General features: G+C 52.9%; 1 protein-coding gene across 3 annotated transcripts; it reads right to left on the reverse strand.

Annotated features, from left to right (window-relative positions):
* Positions 1-1156: 1156 nt before the first annotated feature.
* On the reverse strand, positions 1157-18062 carry GGA3 (golgi associated, gamma adaptin ear containing, ARF binding protein 3; the record flags this gene model as incomplete). 3 transcript variants are annotated; one of them, XM_080713242.1, is made up of 17 exons in its annotated part: positions 1157-1267; positions 1523-1633; positions 1795-1964; positions 2209-2399; positions 2606-2922; positions 3082-3152; positions 3477-3725; positions 3933-4049; positions 4151-4232; positions 5513-5650; positions 5921-6001; positions 6120-6223; positions 6470-6593; positions 7593-7691; positions 9276-9351; positions 9480-9564; positions 18023-18062. In XM_080713242.1, 17 exons carry the CDS (start codon positions 18060-18062, stop codon positions 1157-1159), a joined length of 2166 nt encoding a protein of 721 aa, XP_080569368.1. The 3 variants fall into 3 exon arrangements, with proteins under 3 accessions (XP_080569368.1, XP_080569369.1, XP_080569370.1); XM_080713243.1 differs by lacking the exon at positions 7593-7691; XM_080713244.1 differs by lacking the exon at positions 3477-3725.

Consider the following 18062-nt stretch of genomic DNA (forward strand, 5'->3'; position numbering starts at 1 on the left):
CAGTGGCAGAGGGCGGGCTCGGAGGCCTCTGGATGCAGAGTAGAGGAGCCTGGCAAGGCTCAGGGCACTAGGGACCTGGCTTGACCCACCTGTCCTAGAGGTGCCAATTGCTGAGCCTGTCCCAGAGCAGCTAGGACCAAGCACTGCTGGCTAATGGCCTGGCTCGACTCAAGCCTGGCCCCCATCTCATCACTTCCAAACCTCTTATAGGTAGCAGTTCTCTACAGCAGGGGCTTTGCGCAGCACGACAGGACATTAATCTAGGGCAGCGTGCTTAGCCCTGAGGCTTCCTAGGTCCACCCGTAGGTACCACGCCACACACTACCTGGTGGACGAGAGGAGGCCGATGCAGGAGGACACGGCAGCGGGAACAGTCCCCCCTTCAGACTCTAAGGGAAGGACGGCAGTTTACGTCATGCCAAGCAAGAGGTAGTGAGAAGGATGGCCTGTCCGCACGGCAGGAGGGACACCTTTCCCAGAAAGCTCCAGTACCTGCATCCGAAGGGGAAACTGCTTCTCTTCCATTTCCTTCCTATCCCTAGTTGAAGCTGTCATGAGGCCAAGTTCTGTTTCTGCTAGAATGAATTCCATGTCCTGCTGAGATGTCCATAGGACACAGCCTGTCACTGCCAGGGACAAGCACACACCCCACTCAGTAGCCACCCCAGGGGCAGCCGCCCATAGAAGGCAGGCGGAGTCCTCGCCGCCCGTCATGCCCATCATGGAAGAGACAGCCGCAGGCCTGCCAGTGGGGCGCAGCCAGCCACAGGCTGCGGCCTCTCACACTGTGCCTTTGGCATTCCTGAGGACCCAGTAGTTTCTCTCTAGAGCCCTCCCCCCTGGGCATAAGGGAATGCCAGCAAAAAGAGGGAACCCCACTCCAGGCCTGGGTCCCAGACAGTGAAGCCAGGGGCCATTCCCCACCCCTGACGGTATATGGCCGCTTCAAGTCACACAGGTAAGATAAAAACAGGTCCTTTTAGGGGGCCCAAGGAGGCGAGATTATCACAGCAGCAGCTTGGCTCCCAGCAGGAATGCCCAGGGCCCCCTGATCCACGTCAAGGCTACAAGCATTGCCGTCCGTGACTGGACTGGAACCCTCCGTCTCAGGGCAGCCTGCCTGGCTTCCAAGTAGAGATCACAGCATCCTCTGGGGTCATAGGTTCCCCCACTGCTCCACAGGAGGGAACTGGTCCACCTCGCCCACCTCTGTGCTCAGCTGCTCCCCCAGGGCGAAGGTCAGCCTATACCGAAGCCGCACCTTCTCCTGTGACAGAGGGCAGCGGGTGAGTGAGATCCTGGCCAAGGGAGACCCTTGGCAGGATGCCCTCTTCCCTGCTACCCTTGCGGCCCTCTGTGCTAGAGGTCTTGGCCCCACCATATCCACCAAGGCTCAGGCACATCTGGGGCAGTGGAGGGAGGGAATACTGCAGGTCACACTGCCCCTGGGAGGCTGCCTCAGGCCTGGGGCAGGGGCTCAGTCTAGTCTGGGCAGCTGAGACCCCTGGGGCTCCCTGCTCACCTTCGTCGGATTGGCCAGCAGCATGACCTGGGTGATGGCTGCCGGTGGCTGGATGGGACTGAAGGGAGAGAGTTCTGTCCCAGAGGGTGGCTGCAACTTCACTTTCATTGACTGAAGAGAAAGTAGAAAAACCCCTTTGAAGGTACCCCTGATCAGTCGGCTCACATCAGATACACAGAGACTGCCATCTCCTGGCTACTAGGAGCTCCTCAAGGAAGTGGGTTCAAGATAAGGCAGACCTAGCATCTGGAGGCTGCAGGAGCCAGGACTACCTTGGGTACCGCAGCCTGCAGCACGATGCTCTTGACCGGCAAGGGAGCTGTGTTCAGCATGGACACCACCACCACCAGCACATCAGGCCGTCCTGGAGGGCACTCCTTGGCGAAGTGGAAGAGGATGCGGAAGCCATTTTTATCGTAGGCTGTCACAGGAAGGGCACTGCCTACAAGAAAGTGGCTTGTGGGTAGGCAGAAGAGCACTGGGCGCCCTAGAGCTGCTGCCGCCCCTGAAGTCAAGCAGTGAGAAGGGCTGCAGTGCTCCCTTACGGAGTCGGGGTAAGGTCTCCAGGCTGCAACAAGCAGGAGGTAAGTGGACACTCAGCTCCAAGGGGCTTCTGCCTCTGCGTAGAGCACCCATATCCACCCATCACACGCCTAGAGCACCTCCTTCCCACCTCCGACACCTACTAGGCTTGATTGACTCCAGAGGTACGTGCACACTGGCCAGGGAGAGCTCGGGCCCCCTCATGGGGCTGCCCTGGGACGGAAAGGCTGGCGGCTGGAAGAGAGGACTGCCAGGCCCTGCGGAGGTCAGGAGAGGCTTGGCGGGGGCGGAGCTGGGGAACAGGGGGGAGGCGGCTTTCACTAGGCCTGAGGTCCTGGGAGGCAGGAAGGACAGGAGGCAAGTCAAAGTGGGCCAGAGCCGCTGGCCAAGCCTGTACCATGGCCCTCCGGGCCAGCCACGGCTTGCCACCCACAGCCTGCTTCCAGCCTGGAGACCAGCAGGGACCCCATCCCAGGCCGCCTCCGGCTCTGCGTGCCAGGTCCAGCTCTCAGCCTCCCCACCGCTTTCCTCACTCATTACACTTTGGCCTCTTCCAGAAGCTGATCAAGGGCATCCAGGTGGTGCAGGGAGCTGTCGCCCAGGCCCGAGCTGTGGCACTCTGGGGCTGTGGGCTCCGCCTTTGGGGCCAAAGCTGGGGCAAGTCCAGATGAGAACACGAAGGAGCCCACGCTGGGAGCAGGGGTGCTGGCTGGGACCATGGGAGCAGGGAAGGGAGGCGGCAGTCGAGGTGGAGAGGTACTTGAGGTGGGGCCGGAGGACAGGAGCAGGGGTCCCTCTGAGCAACCAACAGTGGGCCCTGGCCTGGGGCTGAAGAAGTCCAGGCTGGACTGCTCACTCTGCAAAGGAAATGGTAAGTAAGCAAGGGGCTGGGAGGGCCTCCTGCCAGCAGCAGCCTGCTGGCCCAGCTGTGAGAGCCCAGGCTCCAGCTCAGTGCGGCTGAGAGCCTGGTCTGGGGAGAGGACACTGCAGTGATGTCACCATGAATGTACCCCTACCTGGAACAGGTGCCAATGGCTATTTCCAGTTGATTCTTTGGGGGAAGCCGTGGGAGCCAGGTCATTGAGGCCTGAGAATACACAAGAAAATTTGGTAAGAAGCTCTGGGCTGCAGCGTCCTGATGAAGGCTCACGTGACAAGAGACATCAGTGGGCGAGGAGGTGGGGCTCCCTTACATCCCTGCACGCGAGGTAAAAGGTCTCCCGGGAAGAAAGCACAGTGTGATCTAGAGTTCACCATGTCCACCAGGAAGGTGGTCCTGGTGACCTTGAGGAACGCTGGACTTGATGAGATGCATACTAGAGACCCCCAGGCCTCCCAACTTCATGGCAGCTTAGGCCCTCCAGCAGCTCCATACAGCCACCCTCTACCCTCCGGGGCGGGCCAGGCGTACCCAAGCAGAGCAGCTCCTCGTCCAGCAAGGAAAGGGCGTTGCCTGTGCCGTCGGGCCCCGGGGGAGCCTCCGCCTGGCTGGAGGAGCAGGAGCGGCTGCGGGGTCCTGAGGTCTGAGGGGGCGGAGGGAGGATGGGGATGCCTGAGGAGGGCGGGGCAGGTGCTGGGGCCAAGGCTGGGGGTGAACTGCCAGGTGTCTCTGACTCAGCCAGGTCGATGAGTGTGCCCTGGTTACTGCAGTGGCTGTTCCCTGGATGGGTCAACAGAAAGGGAACAAGAAGAATCATTCCAGTGGCTGTGCAGTGGGAGGCAGGACTGGCACAGCAGCCAACACCCTAGCCTCTGGCCTAACTCAACTGCTTTTACTTCCAAGGGCTGCGGGAGACCTGGGCCCCCAGGTCCTGTGGGCCCCACGGGGCCGGCTGCTCTGGAGGGCCCGGCAGAACCAGCATCTCACCTTCAGAGTCAGGTCCGGCTGAGGCTGGCACCTCACCATTGATGACCTGCCCTTCTATAACCGCTTTATAAGAGTTGATGACCCGGGAGAGGTTGTCACTGGCCTGCAGGATGTCCCCTAGAGCAGAACAGAGAAACTCCTCACTCCCGGCTGGGACAGCTTCCACACGTGTCCACACGCTTGGCGCTTCCTTGCCAACCACTTTCCTTTCTACTCACCCAAACTACTGTCATTGTCCTCCGTCTCGCTGGCTAGCTTAAACAGAGTACGTCTCTTGTTCTCACACCGATCAAACAACTCCTGGGAGAGACCCACACAACAGTCACCGCTGCAGCCGGGCGGGGGTCCAGGTTCGTGACCACCTCAGCAGCTGGGAGGCCCGCCACAACTCAACGAGACCCTGCTTCAAAATAAAAAGTAAGGCCGGGAATAGTGTAATCCCAGGCCTTGGGAGGCTAAGGCAGGAGGACTGCAGGTTTGAGGCCAGCCTCAGCAATTTAGTGAGACCCTGTTTCAAAACAGAAAATAAAACAGGGCTGGGGATGTAGCTCAGAGGTAGAATGCCCCTGGGTCCAAATCCCCAGTACAAAAAACAAATAAGTAAAAAGTAAAGCCAAACCAGGCATGGTGGCGCATGTATTGTAATCCCAGCATTTTGGAGGCTGAGACAGGAGGACTGCAGTTCGCAGACAGCCTCAACTACTTAGTGAGGCCCTTTGCAACTCAGTGAGACCCTGTTTCAAAGTTAAAAAAATAAGAAATAGCTGGGTATGGTGGCGCACGCTTGTAATCCCCGCGCTTTGGAGGTGGAGACAGGAGGATCCTGCAGGTTCGAAGCCAGCCGCGCTGGCTTAAGAGACCGTTTTCAAATAAAAAAATATATAAAAATAGGTCTGGGAGCGTAGCCCGGAGGTAGAAGGGCTTCCAGGAACCCCAGTATCACCAAAAAAAAAAAAAAAAAGAAAAGAAATAGGGCTGGGGGGTGTAGCTTAGAGGTAGAATGTCCCTGGGTTCCAATCCCAGTACCACAAAAACAAAAAACAAAACAAGCAAACAAACAACAACAAGAACAAAACAGGGCTGAGGGTGTAGCACATAGGCAGAATGCCCCTGGGTTCAATCTCCAGAATCTCTTTCATACACACACAAAGTACAAATAAAGCGGTCCTCAGTAACTGTCTGATTCGGCAGCCGTGCCCAGCAAGTGGCAGGGCTCCCCAAAGCACAGGGTCAGGTGCTGACAGCTGGAACCGGAGCGCACTTGCTCCAGTCACCCTGTGTCAGATCAGTCTCGGGTGCAGCGAAGCCGTCCTGCCTCCCAGGCTGGCCTGTGCCTCAGACCCCAAGCGCCAACCCAGCCCCGGCCTGGGCCTCACCACCAGTACCAGGACCAGGAAGCCCCTCTGTTCGGCTGTCCCTGAGGCAGCAGGCCAGGAGGAGTACGGGGCGCAGCCCTGGAGTCCCACTCAACCCTTCCAGCCCGGGGTACGTGAGCTGCCAGGGGTAATGGGCGCCACTACCCCTGCCCTGCTGCGGGCGGAGGAACGAGCTCAGGCCGCAGGCAGCCCCGGGCCGCGCACCTTCATGAGCTCCTTGTCCGCCTCCGACGAGCGCTCGTGGCTGTAGTGCAGCAGCATCTCGTGCAGCAGCTTCACGCTGTTGTTGACCTCCTCCAGGGTGTGCAGGCGCTTGGTCACCTTCTGGATGCGAGCCTCATCCTGCTCAGCCAAGGCCGGGGCAGTGAGCTCCCGCCCTCCTGCTGCCTGCCCCGCACCAGACAGGCGGCCCGGAGCTCCGCCCCGCCAGTGGGCGCAGGAACCCCAGGCCTCCGCGCCAACCCACTTCCTCCACAGTGACACCCCGCGCCCAGCGCCCCACTGTGCGCTGCTCTCTGCCCCAGGCGCCCCTGCCCCAGCGCCAAGTGAGGGCTGGTGGCGAGGAGGACAGGCCAAGCGCCCGGGGCTGTGCGGTGGCCACGCTGCACTCACTTCCTTCACCATGGACTTGATGAGCTTATTGGCCTCTTGCAAATCATCGGGGTTTTTGCTCTTCAGCAGCTTGGCTAAAAGCTGGAAGGGAAGGACAGCAGAGGTAGGGGAGAACTGGCACTTCCAGCACCGAGCCACTCAAAGGCTGCCGCCACCGCCACCGCTCCCCGCGCGCCTCCCAGGACAGAAGAGACGATACCTTCGATTTCTCCTCGTCATCAAAAACAGGGTTTTTGGGACGCGGTGGTGGAGAGGGGATCAGCGTCCTGTCCATGGGGATCAGTGGGTCAGACTGCACTATACCTGAAAGGGCAGCGCCACTCAGGCTGTGGTCTCGCCATCCCCTCTGCACACACCACGGCCACAGCACTGAGATCGAGACCGTAAGGGGAGCAGGGACGGGCCAGGCCGCTCACACCCTCCCCCACAAATCCCAAACAGCCCTGCCCTGCCGCCAATGCCACTGCAGGTGGGAAAGAGGCAGTCCCCTCTTCCTTGTGTGGCCAGCCTTCAAGACCGCCCCGAGGCTGAAGGGAGGTGGCCACCTACCCTGTCTCTTCAGCATATGGTAGGCATCTTTGATCTTCGCCTCTTCCGGCAGGGCCAGGGTCCAGCTATAAAGCAGCTCTATGACCTTGGTCTTCACTTTCTCAGACACCCTGTCCCCCAGGTACTAGGAGGCAAAAGGAAATGGGAGAACCTAGTACTGCGGTCTGGAGGCAGAGGCAGGCTCTCCCCACAGCTACAGCGCGTTGCTCTTTAGTTACAGCCCCACAGCTCAGACCCAGGAGCCGCTAAGTGTGTGTGATGGAGCAGGGGAGGGAGGGACCTCAGTGGCGTGGCTGTGTCCATCTGAAGGGTCTGGGCCGAGGCCGGGAGCTCAGCGCTGCATGTCCGTGTACAAACTACCTGAAACCTGACAGCATTTTCCCCTGAAGAACCGTGAGAATGCCTATTGTGAGAAAGCCTCCCCTTTGCTTTAAGTGAGCGCTGAGGGCAGCCAGCTCCTTATACCACGCTAGAGAGGCCCCGACAGCCACACCCGCCATGCGCGCGTGGGGCCCAGGCCCTCCCCAGGGGCAGCCACTGCCGCACCCCGCCGCCCTCTGACTGGGAGTCGGCGGAGGTGGCCGCCTGGCCTGGCCTGTTGGCTCATCTCCCCACCTATGAGCCCTCCCACTGCAAGGAAAGGACAGGGCTCAGCTCTGTGGAGGGGTTGAGGGCGAAGGCCAGTAAGATGATACGGAGGGAGGGACACACAAGAAGACCCCAGAAGCCAGGCATGGTGGTGCATGCCTGTAATCCCAGTACTTAAGAGGCTGAGAGAGGAGGACTGCACATTTAAAAGCCAGCCTCAGCAACCCCCGTTACTAAACTAAAACAGGGCAGCCAGGCGTGGTGGTGCACGCTTGTAATCCCAGCATTCGGGAGGCTGAGACAGGAGGATTGCAAGTTCAAGACAAGCTTCAGCCACAGCAATTTTAGTGAGATCCTGTTCCCAAATAAAAATAATAAGGCTGGGGGTGTCACTTGGAGGTAGAATGCCCCTGGGTTTCATTCCCAATACCGAAAAAAAAAAAAAAAAAAAAAAAAAAAAGGGTCTGGTGGTATAGCTTCAATCCCCAGTACCAAAAGAAGTCCCTAGGAAGGAGGAAATTTATCACCAACTGACCTTTGGAGAGACGACTTTGATTAACTCATTTAAAAAACGAAACTTTCCCACTTCGTTATGAAATCTCCTCCCACAGTTCTTCATACACGCCTCCAATACCTGCAGCCACAAAGAGGAGAGGCGCTCAGTGGTGGTGGCTGGCAGCTCCTGGCTCCAGCATGCTGACCCTGACACCCAGATGGTGGGGAGAGAATACTCCCAGATGAAGGAGGTCATCATGGACATGGAGTGCAGGTTCAGCACAGGATCACTCGCACGCTCACGCTCCACTCAAATGGAAAGCCTCTGCTGGAGATGCCAGGCAGAGGCCCGAGTAAGAAATGCCGAGACCCAGACCCCAAGACAGCCCGGCTCCCAGCACTGGAAGGAGCCATCCTCTCCGACCGTGTCCTGGTATTTTATAGACGAGGGAAACCGAGGCCCAGGGTCATTAACATTTTTCTTTTTCTTTTTTTTTTTTGTGGGTCTGGGGATGGAACCCAGAGGCATTTGACCTCCAAGCTACACCCCCTGCCCAATATTTTATTCTTTACTTTGAAACAGGATCTCACTGAGTTGCAGAGGACCTTACTAAGTAGCTGAGGCTGTCTGCGAACCGCGGTCCTCCGGTCTCAGCCTCCCAAATGCTGGGATCACAAGCGTGCGCCACCAGCCTGGCTGTCATTAACGTTTTCTGGCTGGGGGTGCAGAGTCCTTTCCACAAGCGAGCCCTGGCTTCTTCTGAGCTCAGCAGCTCTCTGGCTTCAGGAGCGGGGAGGCACCTGAGCACCACACTGCTCCTCAGCTTGAATTCCCTCATCTGAGAAAACACAGGGCTCGCCCGTCAAGGTGACCTCTTCCTAGTCAGGTATTATTTTCTGCTGCTGAACAAACTGCTTACTTCAGCTGGCCAACTCTTAACTGTCAAGACCTCAAGAAGCCTCTCTGAGCCCCGCGAAGGACTCAAGGTCCTGTCTCCTGGATCCTCCCCTGCTCTGCCAGCCTCTCCTGTGACCGTGTGGTCACATCGCCAGGGAAGGCGCCTTGGTCATTTGTGTGTGTGTGTGTCTGGTATTGGGGATTGAACCCAGAGGCAATCTACCTTCAAGCTACACCCCCAGCCCAATTTTATTTATTTGGAGCCAGGGTTTCATTGGGTTGCTGAGAGCCGCACTAACTTGCTGAGGCTGGCTTTGCACCTGTGATCCTCCTGTCTCAGCCTCCTAAAGACTAGGATTAAAAGCATGCATCACCTTGCCCAGATCTCAGTCATCTTTGAAGCCCCAAGGCTTCAATGTGGCATGTTCACTGTGAACCAGCAGATGAACATGTTCTAGATACATGTAGCCTGTATCAAGCCTTTCTTTCTTTTTTTTTTGGGGGGGTGGTACTGGGGGTGGAACCTGAGGCGTTCTACCTCCGGGATACACTCCCAGCCCTATTTTATATTTTATTTTTGAAACAGGGTCTCACTAAGTTGCTGAGAGCCTCACTAAGTAGCTGAGGCTGGCTTCGAACCTGCGCAATCCTCCTGTCTCCGCCTCCCAAGCGCGGGGATTACATGCGTGCGCCACCACGCCCGGCCGTGTCAAGCCTTTCTGACAGCAATTCAACATGAGTGCTGAGAACAACCAAGGGCCCGAGTGCATGAGCGAAGGCTGGGCGAGGGAGACCTGCTGCCGTCATCTCCCGCTGCAGACCTACCGTCAGGGCCTGCACTGCCTCCCATTCCTGCGGAGACTGGATCTTGTGGGCCAGCAGTCGGACAGCGATCTGGGGCCTGCGGGACGAGCAGAGCAGTCAGCACACAGCGTGGGCCCGTCTGGCCAGCCCTCCTGGGCCAGTGTCCGGGTGCTACACGCAGCCCTCACCTCGCTCTCACTTGGCCCTAACGGTGCTGAGACTCACCCTTCAAGCTCTTTGTTGATCTGGTCACAGAAGCCAATTATGTATTCCCAGTCTTCCTGGCGGTTGGAAGGATTGGTGGCTTTATCTTAAAACAGAAGAAGAGGAGAGCTGTTATGAAGAGCAAAGACAACATAATGGAAGATTTTCTTCACAATTTTTAGGAACTAAAAGTTTGCTTTCAAATTTTAGAGGAGTCTTGATAGTTCTGTTAAAAGCAACAAACAAATCGTGCTTACATACACATGCGCGCGCAATTTTGAGGAGGGTCATGGGGATTAAACCCAGAGGCATATGACCTCTAAGCTATACACCCTCCTCTATGATTTTCTAAATATATTTCTTGTGTGGTACTGGGGATCGAACCCAGAGGCATTCTATCTTCAAGCTCTACCCCTAGCATGAATTTTTATTTATTTGGAAACAAGGTCTTACCAGGTTTAAGAGAATCTCAGTACTTGCTTACACTATCCTCAAACTTCTGATCCTCCTGTCTCAACATCCCAAGTATTGGGATTACAGGCACACACCAGCAAGCCCAGCTTCCTATTTTATTTTTATACAAAGGACTTGGAGCTGGGCGTGGTGGCGCATGCTTGTAATCCCCGCGCTTGGGAGGCTGAGACAGGAGGATCGCACGGGTTCGAAGCCAGCCTCAGCTACTTAGTGAGGCTTTCGGCAACTTAGTGAGACCCTGTTTCCAAATAAAATATATTAAAAAAAAAAAGGTTTGGGAGTATAGCCCGGAGGTAGAAAGCCTCTGGGTTCCACCCCCAGTACCACCAAAAAAATAAAAAATAAGTACTTGGGAAGCTGAGACATGAGGATTACAGCTTTGAGAATAGCCGAAGCAAAGAGTAAAACTCTCATCAACCTAGTGAGACCCTGTTTGAAAATGAAAATAAAATAGGGCTGGGGGTGTAGCTCAGAGGCAGGAAGTCCCTGGGTTCACTTCCCAGTGCTATACACACACACAAAAAGATTATTTTCAGTCAGATGTGGTGGCATATTAGTAACTTAGTGAGGCCCTTAACGACTTAGCAAGACCTTACTTCCAAATAAAAATAAATTAGCCGGATGTGACGGTGCACTTATAATCCCAGCATTTGGGAGGCTGAGACAGGAGGATCATGGTTCGCAGACATCCTCAGCTAATACTTTGGCCCTTTGCAACTGAGTCAGACCCTGTTTTAAAAAAATAAAAAGCAGGGCGTGGTGGCACACGCTTGTAATCCCCGCGCTTGGGAGGCAGAGACTGGAGGATCGCACAGGTTCGAAGTCAGCCTCTCTGGCTTAAGAGACCCTGTTTCCAAATAAAAATATAAAAAATAGGTCTGGGAGTATAGCCCGGAGAAGCGTTTCCAGGAACCCCAGTACCAACAAAAATAAATAAATAAATAGATAAAATAAAGAATAGCCGGGTGTGGTGGCACACGCTTGTAATGCGCATGCTTGGACAGGAGGATCGTGCAGGTTCGAAGCCAGCCTCAGCTGGCTTAAGAGACCCTGTTTCCAAATAAAAATATAAAAATAGGCCTGGGAGTGTAGCCCGGAGGTAGAAGGCCCCTGAGTTTCAAAATAAGTAAGTAAATAAATAAAATTAATCAATTAATTAATTAATTAGGGCTGGGAGTGTAGCTCAGAAGAGAATGCCCCTGGGTTCAATCCCAGTGCTTCACACAAAGGAGTCTTGTCTTTTCTTTTCTTTTTTGCGGGTCTGGGGATGGAACCCAGGGGCATTCTACCTCCGAGCTACAGCCCTGCCCTATTTTTTATTCTTTATTTTGAAACAGGGTCTCACTGAGTTGCAGAGGGCCTCACTAAGTAGCTGAGGCTGTCTGCGAACCGCAATCCTCTGGTCTCAGCCTCCGAATGCTGGGATTACAAGCACGTGCCACCATGCCTGGCTCAAATGAGTCTTTTTTAAAGATACATCAAAAATATTTTTTTCAAGCCGGGTGTGGTGGCGCAAGCTTGTAATCCCAGCATTTCGGAGGCTGAGAGAGGAGGATTACAGTTTGCAAACATCCTCGGCTATTACTTAGGCCCTTTGCAACTCAGTGAGACCCTGTTTCAAAATAAAGAATAAAAAATAGGGCTGGGGGTGTAGCTTGGAGGTAGAATGCCCCTGGGTTCTACCCTAGTACTGCAGAAAATAAGAAAATAAAAAAATAAAAAATAAAATTTCAAAACTAACATTCTTTAATACTTTAAATTTTGTGTGTCGGGGGGGGGGGGGGGACTGGAGATTGAAACCAGAGGCATTCTACCTCCGAGCTACAGCCCCTGCCCTATTTTTATTCTTTATTTTGAAACAGGGTCTCATTGAGTTGCAGAGGGCCTCACTACGTAGCTGAGGCTGGCTGTGAACTTTCCATGCTCCTGTCTCAGCCTCCCAAGTACTGGGATTCCAAGCATGTGCCACCATGCCCCACGTACTTTGTTTATTTTTTGGTGGTACTGGGGGTGGAACCCAGGGACATTCTACCTCTTAGTAACAGCCCCCCAGCCCTATTATTATTATTATTATTATTATTATTATTATTATTATTATTATTGTGGGGGGGGGCTACTGAGGGTGGAACCCAGAGGCTTTCTACCTCCAGCTATACTCCCAGACCTATTTTATATTATTTGGAAACAGGGTCTCAGTAAGTTGCTGAGAGCCTCAGTAAGTAGCTGAGGCTGGCCTTGAACCTGTGCGATCCTCCTGTCTCAGCCTCCCAAGCGCTGGCCCACTTACTTTAAATGTTTTTAAAGTCGCACACAATGCTCATCACTGTTAAGACAACACGGAGTCCTTACTATGTGCCAACCATTGTTCAGTCTATCCTTCTAATAAAACAAACTGAATCTTGGCTTGACAATCCAGCACCCTGAGGACTAAAAGGCCTGTCAAAATTAAACAGAGACAGATGCTGGTGAGTGCTCAAAAGGTCATTGGGGTTTGAAATCTCATAATCCCGGTACTTAGTAGGATGGCAGGAGATCACAGGTTTGAGGACAGCATCAACAAGTAGTGAGACGCTCCCTAGCCAGACCCTGTTTCAAAATATGGCTGAGGGTGTGGCCTGAAGGTAGAATGCCCCTGGATTCAATCCCCAGGATCACAAAAGAGAAGAAATCAATAACCAACCAACCAACCTTGGTGCTAAATGCGAAGTTCAGTAGTATTTGGGTTGGGCTCTCCTCTAAGTTCCCCCCAGAACCTGTGCTTGCAAGGGATGGCTGAGGGGGGTTAAATGCGTTCCCATCTCTGACTTAGATCTGATCTGCCTTTTCCAGAAAGCACTCTCAAGCTACTTGCTAAATTTAGGGCTGTAGGGTCAGAAGACAAATGGAGACTGAGATATACATCCTTTTAAACACCCATGCTCCTCCAAGCCTCTGGTGAAAGGGTACTTTTAAAAGTTCTTATATTCAAGCCAGGTGTTTCAAAACAAAATAAAATAAGGTGGGGTGTAGCTTGGAGGTAAAATGCCTCTGGATTCATTCCCCAGTGCCCCTAAAATACATACATAATAAAATAGGGCTGGGGGTCTAACTCAGAAGTACACTCAACACACGCACATACATGTGCACACACACGTTCCAATATTCTGATTTCTTGTGACTAAGGATTTTTTTTCCCACTCTTGGGAACTGAATCCAGGTGTACTCCACCAATGAGCTCCATCCTCAGCTCTTTTTATTTTTTGAGACGGAGTCCCACAAAATTACACAGGTTGCCTGGGCATGGTGGTGCACACTTGTAATCCCAGCATTCGGGAGGCAGAGACTGGAGGATCATGATTCATGGACAGCCTCAGCCACTTAGTGAGGCCCTCTGCAACTTGTGAGACCCTGTTTCAAAATAAAGAATAAAAAATAGGCCAGGGGGTGTAACTCGGAGGTCGAATGCCCTTGGGTTCCATCCCCAGACCCACCCACCCACACACACACACACACAAAATAGGGCTGGGGATGTAGCTCAGAGGTATAATGCCTCCGGGTTCCATCCCCAGCACCACAAAGGAAAAAAGAAAAAAAGAAAAAAAGGAAATTAACAGATGCAAGGGTATGGGCTGGAAAGAGATCAAGGTCAACCTGCAGTGCTGAGTCTTGAAACAAAAGAGAAACTAAGTCACTTACAGTCCCTCTCAGGCACCCACAGGAGATGGATGAGCAGCATGCTAGACTTGGAGGGACTGCAGGAATCTGCAGACACAGGCCTTCCCTGGAGGAAGCTGTGCCCTGCTGGCTGAACATGTGCTAGGGGAGGGACTGGGGGGACCCGGGGAATAATCAGTGCGTAAAACAGGCAGTTCATAATTATGATGTCAGTTTGGCACAGGAGCAAGTTTAAAAACAAACTCATCACTTCTCCTTACTGAGTTCCTATTTCTATAAGTAGTGCTACTATTCTAACGCCTGTTTGGTGTCAGGTACAGGGCACACACCTGTAATCTCAGCTATGCCAGAGGATCATAAGTTCAAGGCCAGCCCGAGCAACTTAGCATGAGATGGTGTCTCAAAATTTAAAACACTAGAGCCAGAAGCTGGGCATGGTGGCACTGGCTTGGAATCCCAGTGTTTGGGAGGCTGGGGCAGAAGGATCACATAGGTTCAAAGCCAGCTTCAGCTACTTAGTGAGGCTGGTTCTCAGCAACTTAGTGAGACCCTGTTTCCAAATAAGGAATAAAATAGGTCTGGGAGTATAGCTCAGAGGTAGAAAACCCCTGGGTTCCACCTCCAGTACCACCACCAAAAAAAAACCCCAAAAAACTAGAGCTGGGCATGGTGGCGCACGCTTGTAATCCCAGCATTTGGGAGGCTGAGACAGGAGAAGCACGGTCTGTGGACAGCCTCAGCTACTTAGTGATGCCCTCTGTAACTTAGTGAGACCCTGTTTCAAAATAATGTATAAAAAAATAGGGCAGGGAGTGTAGCTCAGAGGTCAAATGCCCCCGGGTTCCATCCCCAGATCGGCAAAAAAACAAAAACAATAAGCCGGGGCGCACGCTTATAATCCCTGCGCTTGGGAGGCTGACACAGGAGGATCACACGTGTTGGAGGCCTGCCTCAGCTACTCAGTGAGGCTTCCAGCAAATTAGTGAGACCCTGTTTCCAAATAAAATATAAAAAAGGTCTGGGAGTATAGCCCGGAGGTAGAAAGCCTGTGGGTTCCACCCCCAGTACCACCAAAAATAAAATAAAATAAAATAAAAAATAAAAATTACGGCTGGGTGTAGCTTGGAGGTTGAATGCCCCTGGGTTCTTCCATCCCCAGTACTGCAAAGAAAGAAAGAAAGAAAGAAAGAAAGAAAGAAAGAAAGAAAGAAAGAAAGAAAGAAAGAAAGAAAATAAATAATAAGGCTAGCCGGGTGTGGTGACACACACTTGTAATCCCTGCGCTTGGGAGGCCAAGACAGGAGGATCACACAGGTTCAAAGCCAGCTTCAGCTACTTAGTGAGGCTCTCAGCAACTTAGTGAGACCCTGTTTCAAATAAAATATAAAATAGGTCTGGAAGTATAGCCCAGATGTAGAAAGCCTCTGGGTTCCACCCCCAGTACCACACCAGAACAACAACAAAAAATAGAGCTGGAGTGTGGCTCAGAGGCAGAATGTCCCTGGGTTCCATCCCCAGTACCACAAAAAATAAATAAAATAAATAAATAATAATAAACTAAAGGACCAGGGAAGTGGCTCAGTGGTGAACAGCTTGCCTAGCATATGCAAGGCCCAGGTACTGCACACACACACTCGTTTGACCCCTACTCCCAGGCACTCAGGTGTGAAACCCCATTTTTTACCCCTTCCCTTTCCTCACCATCCCTGTCAGTCACAGGGCCCCTTCCTTCTCAATTCCTTTTTAAATCTCTTTCTTGTCCCTGCCGCCACTCCATCTCCTTACTTCCAAAATTTCTGTTCTTACTCATCCTATGTAGATCTCCTGTATCAATCCTAATGCACCAGTTTCATTAGATACAGGAAGAGCAGAGACCTGATAACTGAAGGAATTTAAGCTGCTTGGGCTAGAACGCCCAGCTTTTCAGAACTTGGTCTTAATGTCCCAGCTTTCTCTCTCCCCATGCCCTATAGGAGTTCACTGAGCCAGCCGTTCCTGCTTAACACCCTACTGCATGCCCCAAGAGGATGGCGCCCTCCACATCATCAAACAATTGGCTGTTTCCCGAGGAAATTGTTCTCAAATTTTTTCTTTTTTTTTTTTTTTGGTGGCACTGGGGATTGAACCAAGGGGCATTCTAGCTATACTCTCAGCCTTTATTTTTTTGTTTTGGAAACAGGGTCTCACTAGGTTGCTGAGTTTCACTACATTGCTGAGGCTGACCTTGAACCTGTGATCCTCGTGGTCTCAGCCAGCCTTAGCAATTTTGCAAGACTCTGTCTCAACCTAAAACATTTTAAAAAAGGGGTTTGGGGTAGCTGGCCGTAATGGAGCAACATATAATCCCAGTACTTGGGAGGCTGAGACAGGAGGATCTGGGTTCTCTACCAGCCTCAGCTATTTAGAGAGGCCCTCCACAACTTAGTGAGATGTGTTTCAAAAATAAATAAAAGGTCAGGCATGTTGGTGAACGCTTGTAATCCCAGCATTTGAGAGGCTGAGACAGAAGGATTGCAGGTTCATGGCCAGCCTCAGCTACTTAGTCTTTTTCAACTCAGTGAGACGCTGTTTCAAAATAAAGAATAAAAGAGCTGGGCGTGGTGGTGCACGCTTGTAATTCCAGTATTTGGGAGGCTGAGACAGGAGGATCACAGTTCGCGGACAGCCTCAGCTACTATTTAGTGAGGCCCTTTATGACTCAGTGAAACCCTGTTTCCAAATAAAGAATAAAATATAGGGCTAGGGGTGTAGCTCGGAGGTAGAATGCCCCTAGATTCAATCTCCCACTAACAAAAGAAGGAGAGGAGGCTGGGGAGGAGTATAGTGGCTCATGCATTAATTCTAGCACCTGGAAGGCTGAGACAGAAAGATGGCAGATTCCAGGACAGCCTGGGCAACTTAGCAAAACCCTGTTTCAAAATAAAATAGGGCTGGAGTTGTAGCTTGGAGGTACACTGCTCCTGGATTCAATCCCCAGGAATGCAAAAAACAAAGAACCAATTTTATGATGGTTATAGCCAGCTGAGTGGTTCTAGTCAAGTGGTTTGATTGGAGTCAGGGTGTTCTCATTTTGAGAAATTGTGGCAGCAGAACCCACTTTGCTAGTATAATTGGTAATAGGTTTTAGTAAACATCTGTAGAGCACTCTGTGTTTCTTGGAGAACAGTTCCATATATCCAGACAGCTTTGTGACCTGCCTGCAACAGTAGACTTCTCAAACATAATCTTGTTTTTTCTCCCTTTTGGGATATCCTTCCTTCAAGTCCTAAATTCAACCTGTTTTTATTTTTTTCCCTTCCTTCCCTTCCTTGTATGTGTGACACTGGGCCCTGAGACCAGGGCATTCTACCCACACATACACAGGAGACTGAACTCAGGGACATTCTACCTCCCAGCTCTACTGCCATTTCACTCCCTCCCTTTTTTGTGGTACTGGGGATGGAACCCAGGAGTATTCTACCTCCGAGCTACACCCCCGGCCCTATTTTTATTCTTTATTTTGAAACAGGGTCTCCCGAAATTACCATGCTGGCCTGAAGCCTGTAATCCTCCTGTCTCAGCCTCCCAAATATTAGGATTACTGGCGTGTCTCAAGGGGGTTTCTTAAGAAAGATCAGGCAACTGGAGGCAAGAGCCATCACCCTCAAGAGCCTGGAGGCTATTGAATAAGAGACACCAGCACAAAGCATTATCTAGGCATCTTACGTCTCTTTTCCGGTCCAATTTCTGTCTCCACTTAAAAAGGCCTCCACTTAGGAAAGTTCACGTACGCTTCAATCGAGTACAGCCTGCTAAATCGTATTCCTTTACAGCAATGTGCATGATCAAGCACAGCAACAGGCCGCTAGAGCCACAGCTCCACACTGTAATCCTCTGCTTCACTCCAGGGCGGGTTATCCTGTTAGGATGTCAAGTGTGTGTGTGTGGGGGGGGAGGTTCCAACGTCGATTTAACACACTACGTATACCTGTTCTCTGTGTCACTATCTTTGGAAACTAACTCTCTCTTCAAAGCACAACGGCCCCTCCTCCAGCACCTAGGATCACGACGCTGAAGCTGGCGGGTGTGTGTGGATGGCCGTCGGCACCCACAGCTCCCAGAGCTTCCGTTCAAATCCTTTCCCAAGGATTGGGGGACAGGGGTCCCGGAGTCAGGTCAGGGAGCAGCCCCACCACAATCTCCCCAAAGCACCGATGCCTGTCAACCCGCAGACCGTGACCGTCGCTTTCCCCGGGCCGGGGCCCGAGAGGACCGAGGGCTGCGCCGCAGGGCCGGGTCGCCTCGCCGAGGGGCGTGAGCGCGGGATGCTCGGGCCGGGGCGGGCCGCCGGGGCGCCAGCTGCCGGGCGGCGGCGCGGAGCCCGGGCCGGGCCTCGGGGGTGAGGACAGGGCCGCCGGGCGGCTCGAGGGCAGACAGAAGCGCCCGCGGCTACTCACTCAGCCAGGACTCCAGGCTCTCCCCTTCCGCCTCCGCCAT

This window comes from Muscardinus avellanarius (assembly GCF_963383645.1).
Source record: "Muscardinus avellanarius genome assembly, chromosome: 16".
Classification (NCBI taxonomy): domain Eukaryota; kingdom Metazoa; phylum Chordata; class Mammalia; order Rodentia; family Gliridae; genus Muscardinus; species Muscardinus avellanarius.